Source organism: Salvia miltiorrhiza, chromosome 2 (genome assembly GCF_028751815.1).
Source record: "Salvia miltiorrhiza cultivar Shanhuang (shh) chromosome 2, IMPLAD_Smil_shh, whole genome shotgun sequence".
Taxonomy (NCBI): Eukaryota; Viridiplantae; Streptophyta; class Magnoliopsida; order Lamiales; family Lamiaceae; genus Salvia; species Salvia miltiorrhiza.
In genome coordinates this window covers 61,876,434-61,882,433 of record NC_080388.1, presented here as the reverse complement: position 1 = coordinate 61,882,433, position 6,000 = coordinate 61,876,434, and the positions used below count along the sequence as shown (strand labels likewise).

Below are 6,000 nucleotides of genomic sequence, written 5' to 3'. Positions count from 1 at the left end.
CCATTCCAGTCAAACTAATCAATATATATACAACCTCAATAAACATTTTTCTCTTCTAATAAAGACACAAGTCATGCATCTTCTTACATTCAAAATTGTTTTTGTTAGAATCTTGCTGTTTTTTCTGGTCCCAAGTGTCTTTACAACTGTTAAGATGCCTTCCAATATATTTATATATATGTCACATAAACTTGAAAGAAAAGAAAAAAAATGGATCAAGAATCAAGAAACACACACTTTTCTTGACGCCTAAAGTTATACACCTTTAATGTTTTAAGTGAATCAATGCATGTGCATGCCATTATCCCTCATTTGAGGAACTACCGACGTGTCTAACCATCATCATTGGTTCGTACTCATTTAAATATATTTTGGAGGTACTATTCACTCATATAATTCAATAATAAGTAAATAGTCATAAATAATTAAGTTGCTTGATCACAAGAAATCTAAGATAATGTGAAGCTTATCCGAATTGTTCTATCATGTGTTAAATTTATCGTTGAATGTCTGATGATTAAGTAATTGAGTCAGAAGTTGGTGTGACGTACGTAATTAAGACTCACAACAATATGAGTTATAAATTTAAGGATTAATTACATATAATATCACGAACTTTGTCCGAAATCTATTTTCCCCACGATCTTTAAAAATTTCATTTTTTATTAAATACTTTGATATTTGTTCAATTTCCCCACGATTTTTTTGTTACCCTCAAATCGAAATCGACGTGGCGCAGATGTGGCTTGCCGGCACACGCCATTTCGATAAATTAAACAATGTGTTTCAGTTTAAACATTAAAATCCTCGTTTCAGCAGTTAGCGCCACCAATGAGCGAAGCACCGGTGCCAAGAATCGGTGCCAGCAATCGGTGCACTGGTTTGGAAGACTGAAAACACGAAGCAATCGACGCCACTGGTTTGTAAGAGCTTGACACGAAGACTTCCACACTGATCTGGAGAGGGACCCTTCGACAGAGGTGGTGGAAAGGAAAACAATCGTTATTTTTCTAACGCCAAAAGCAATCTTTGATTTTCCTTTGCCCGATAAAAATGAGAAATTCAAAGAAATTAGGACTTTTTATTATGATTTAATATTATATGTGTAATTTGAAATTCATATGAATTCCACGTCAGTGTTACGTGTAAAATTAAATCCACGTAACTGCTATGTCATTTTTCCGATCATAAAAAAAATCGTGGGGAAATTGAATAAATGTCAAAGTATTTGATAAAAATGAAATTTTTAAAGATCGTGAAAAAAATAAATTTCGGACAAAGTTCATGATATTATATGCAATTAACCTTAAATTTAATCACAGTATATATGGGAGGAAATCCAGATAATAGGTTTTATAAACATTTAATCAATAGTTTTGATGTCACATGTACGTCTAAGTTAATTTTCATTCCAAATGATCATGCTAAAGATAATTAGATGAGAAGGGTTTACTATTAATTAAAAAAATGAGACATATTGATATGTTTGCAATAAGTTCAAAAAAGTTGGTATTTGTTTTTTATAAATTAGATAAGTAAATAAAGAAATTTTGAAGATCGCGGGATGAAAAACTCGAACCTAGCATCTCAAGATCTCGGACATTAATCTCTTATCACTAGGCCAACACACGCAAACAAAAAAGTTGATATTTGTGTGTTGGATTAGTGGTAGAATGATTAATATCTAAAGTTAAAGGTATTGGATTTCAGTATATTGTGGTGTGATCTCTAAATTAATTTTATCATTATTTAATTGTTAATTGATAAAAAAAAAAAGTTAATAGTCTCTTTTTTTAGGCAAAAAAGAAAAAGTTGATATCTACTTAGCAATAAATTAAGTCTACATATTTTTGGGATGATCACACACATTTCTGAGTCATTTTCCTTCTCTTTATCACCGAAAAATTTCTGGTTCGTGTCAAATCAAAGTCTATACTAGAATGGAGAGTGTGCGAGGCCAATTAACTATTGTATGTAAAGTATGAAATCCCGTTTTCAATAAATATGATATTTAACAGGGATCTTATTCAATTGGATTTTTGAATTAATTCAAATCGAATAGCGATGACTTGATCAAGGCATTTAATGAAATTTAGTTTGACAAAAAAGGAAATATTATGACATGGCCTTCGTAATAAAGATTGTAAGTATATTGATTATGCAGACTAAATTTATCGTATAAATTTAATTCTTTGTGAAAAATGTTGATTACAAAAGAAAAATGAAATTTTCAGCGCTTATGAGACTAGAATCCTAAACCAAAGATTCATTCAACATACTTAAGCATCAATAATATATATATTCATAATATAAAGGCGGAAAATGATTCCTATATTATTATATTCTTTATGTCCCATCTCACTTATCTAAAAGCAGAAGGGAGGCCAGGAGGGATTTTAACTGTGTGGAATCCTTCGCGGTTTGCATGCTCTAGCCATTGGGACATCCCGGGTGCACTGATTGTGAATGGAAGATGGAATCCAGGTAACTTCGATTGCTGCTTTATTAATACCTATGCGCCCCAATCTCTGGCAGATAGAGAGGAATTGTGGAATTCTATTGGTTTGGTGGTTGATCAGAATAGAGAGTCTTGTGTTTGTATTGGTGGGGATTTTAACTCTGTTAGATCTAGATCAGAAAGAATGGGAAGAGGCAGTCATTTCTCGGCTAGAGATATTCAGTCTTTTGACTGTTTCATTAGAGGTAATGGTTTGGTGGATGTTCGATTACAAGGAAGAAACTTCACTTGGTATCAGCCGCAGGGTCTGTGCAAATCTAAACTTGATCGTTTCCTGGTTAATGAGAAGTGGGTTTCGGTTGAGCCACAAACAAAAGTAAGAGGATTGCATAGAACGGTGTCGGATCATTGCCCTATCCTCTTGGAAACGAACTATGTGGATTGGGGGCCGAAACCCTTTAGGTTCATCAATGCTTGGGTTAATCACCCGGATTTTGAAAGGGTGGTTCGAGAATCGTGGAACAGGAATGACTTTTCGGGCTGGAAATGCTATGTGTTCAAAGAAAAGTTGAAAAGGTTGAAGGAAGATCTCAAGAAATGGAATAAGGAGAGTTTTGGTTCGATTGATCAGAATCTCGAAAAACTTAAAACGGAGATCAATGAATGAGATGTCATTGACGACACCCTGGGGTTGGAAGAAGATGAGATTGTCAAGAGAAACGAAGCTGCTACAAACTTGCTCCTCCAAATGAGAAATAGAGACAATCTCTTATCTCAAAAAGCGAGGGACCGGTGGTTGAAAGACGGAGATGTGAATAGCAGCTATTTTCATAAAGTCATTAACGGAAGGCGTCTTAAAAACAAGATCTCAAGGCTCAATGTCAGAGACAGCTAGATTGATAAACCAGATGAGGTCAAACAGGAGATCAGAACCCATTTCGAAGATCAGTTCAGGAAAAGAAGAGGAGATAGGCCAACGATTCCAACTGATTTTGTGCAAAAGAAGATCTCGGATGAACTTAGGGATTGGCTGGATTCGCCCTTTTCAGAGGAGGAAACGAAAGAAGCAATTTGGAATTGTGATGGAGGTAAAAGTCCTGGTCCCGATGGCTTTAATTTTCTCTTTATGAAGAAATACTGGGATATTATCAAAAATGACTTGATGGGAGTTTTGAAGGAGTTTCATTCTAATGGTAAACTGGCCAGAGGATGCAACACTTCTTTCATCGTTTTAATTCCAAAGAAGGAAACTGCCTCGGATTTAAAGGATTTTCGTCCTATTTCTCTGATCAACAGTCTTTATAAGGTTATTGCTAAGGTGCTGGCCTCAAGATTGAAAAAGGTGATGCATTTGATTATCTCGGATTGTCAAAGTGCGTTCGTTGCAGGGAGGTATATTCTTGATGGGGTCATCGTGGTGAATGAAATTATTGAGGAAGCCAAGAGAAGAAAGCAGGGATTAATTCTGTTTAAAGCGGACTTTGCCAAGGCTTACGACACTGTTGATTGGGAGTTCTTGGATGAGATGCTCGATAGGATGAACTTTAGTCTTCGATGGAGGAGATGGATCTCGGGCTGCTTAAGTTCTGCCACGACCAATGTCTTAGTTAATGGTAGCCCATCAGGTGAGTTTCATTTGGAAAGGGGCCTCAGACAAGGCGATCCCCTATCTCCTTTCCTATTCCTGATTGTAGCGGAAGGACTCAATTTGATCACCAATAGAGCCATTCATCAAAGGCTGCTGGAACCGTTTGTTTTCAGGAGCAACGGTCTTTCTGTCTCCCACTTGCAGTATGCAGACGATACGGTTTTTGTGGCCTCCGGGAAAAGTGAAAATGCTTGGGTTCTCAAGAGTATTCTGAAAATTTTTGAAGCTCTGTCGGGTCTTAAAGTTAACTTTGATAAAAGCAATATCTTTGGGATTGGTGTTCCGAGCCCCTTGAGAGTTCAGATGGCAAATACTCTTAATTGTCAAGTTGGCGAGTTTCCTACTAAATTTTTGGGTATCTTGATTGGTGCTCGTTTGTCTCGAGTAGCAGAGTGGAGCTATTTGGTTGAGAAAATTAAGAGGAAAATCAAATTTTGGCAGAATCGGAAGTTGTCCTTTGCCGGGAGAATTACGTTGTTGCGCTCTGTTCTTTTCTCAATTCCTATTTTTCAAGCTTTCTTTCTCTCTTGTGCCTAAGAGTGTCTTGGTTGAGTGCCGTAGAGTGATGAGTGGGTTTCTGTGGGGGAGGGGGGGGGAGAAGAAACAGAGTGTAGAAAGATCCATTGGGTTAAATGGGAGGTTTTAGGTGAGGATGTTCAAGAGGGAGGGCTGGGTATTAAAGACTTGGAGAGTTTTAATAAGGCTCTCATGGCTAAATGGATTTGGCGGTTGTTGACAGAGAGGGAGTCTTTTTGGGTTCGTGTGGTTCAAGCTAGTAAGGGGGAGATCGGGTGGGATGGTGATGGTCTTTGTTTCGAAAGAAAGAGAGAGGTTAAATCGTGGTGGTGGAAGAGGGTGGTTAGTTTAAGCAGAGGGGACGGGGGGAAATGGTTGAGGGATAATCTGGAGTTGAAGGTGAGGGAGGGAGATTCTATACAGTTTTGGAATCATTGTTGGGTGGGGGGTAAAAGCTTCAAAGAAAGGTTCCCAAGTCTTTTCCGATTGAGTGGTAATCAAGAAGGGTACATCAAGAATATGGGCTCTTGGGTCGAAGGTGTTTGGGAGTGGAAGCTTGAGTGGACTAGATATCTGAGGGGTAGAGATTTAAGTCATGCTTCTAACCTTCTTGCTGTTATCAATCTTTTCAAGGTGAATGCAGGTGTTAAAGATGGCTGGAGGTGGAAAATTTCTCCATCTGGTACCTACACAGTGAATTCAGCATACAAAGCTATTAGGAGGGAAGCAGCCACAGCCGATTCACAGAGGAATTCTCCAAGATCTGGAAAGCTCCGGTTCCACACAAAGCAAAAACGACTGCTTGGAGGATTATGAAAGGAAGAATGGCTACTTGCGATAACCTCGTTCGAAGACATGTACTCAACACTTCTCCGGAAACGGACTGCATCTTTTGTCATTCTCAGATGGAGGATCTGGAGCATATTCTCTTTCTTTGTGAAAAAACAGGGGAGATTTGGAATGCTTTTCTTCGGTGGATTGGTAAGAGCTCGGCTTTACATCACAATGCAAAAGAACACTTCCTTGCTTTCATTGGTCTTGGGAATAAAGCTGAAACTCGATTCCTTACTGGTTTGTGGATTAGCATTGTTTGGAGCATTTGGAAAGAGAGGAATAACTGTATCTTTAAACAAGGAGTGTGGAACAAAGATAAATTGGTTTTGGAGATCAAGATGAAGCTTTGGTGTTGGAAAATGATTTTTAAGTTGGAGGCGCCTGTTTTGGATCTCCAAGCCTGGCTCTCGCTTGAAGGGATCTTGAGTTGATGGTTCGTGTCATGTTGGTGGCTCTTGCCTTTGTGTTTTCCTGGTTGTTTGGCTAGTTCTCTCTGTCTGGTTGTTGTCTGTATTGAACTCTTGGTACTTCTTGTACCTTTCCA

At 38.1% G+C, this 6,000-nt stretch overlaps 2 protein-coding genes across 2 annotated transcripts; both read left to right on the top strand.

Moving 5' to 3' along the window:
- The first annotated feature begins 2,348 nt into the window (after positions 1-2,348).
- LOC131009849 (uncharacterized) lies at positions 2,349-3,125 on the top strand. Its single transcript, XM_057937254.1, has 2 exons — positions 2,349-2,484; positions 2,536-3,125. Exons 1-2 carry the CDS (start codon positions 2,349-2,351, stop codon positions 3,123-3,125), a joined length of 726 nt encoding a protein of 241 aa, XP_057793237.1.
- A 2,321-nt stretch (positions 3,126-5,446) lies between these two features.
- LOC131009848 (uncharacterized) lies at positions 5,447-5,887 on the top strand. Its single transcript, XM_057937253.1, has one exon. It carries the CDS (start codon positions 5,447-5,449, stop codon positions 5,885-5,887), a length of 441 nt encoding a protein of 146 aa, XP_057793236.1.
- The last annotated feature ends 113 nt before the right edge of the window (positions 5,888-6,000 follow it).

Excerpts from the sequence above, each read along its gene's own strand:
- LOC131009849 (XM_057937254.1), top strand. The coding sequence starts at position 2,349 with ATGTCCCATCTCACTTATCTAAAAGCAGAAGGGAGGCCAGGAGGGATT. Across the intron at positions 2,485-2,535 it reads GAATGGAAGATGGAATCCAG|ATAGAGAGGAATTGTGGAAT; the intron begins GTAACTTCGATT and ends AATCTCTGGCAG.
- LOC131009848 (XM_057937253.1), top strand. The coding sequence starts at position 5,447 with ATGGCTACTTGCGATAACCTCGTTCGAAGACATGTACTCAACACTTCT.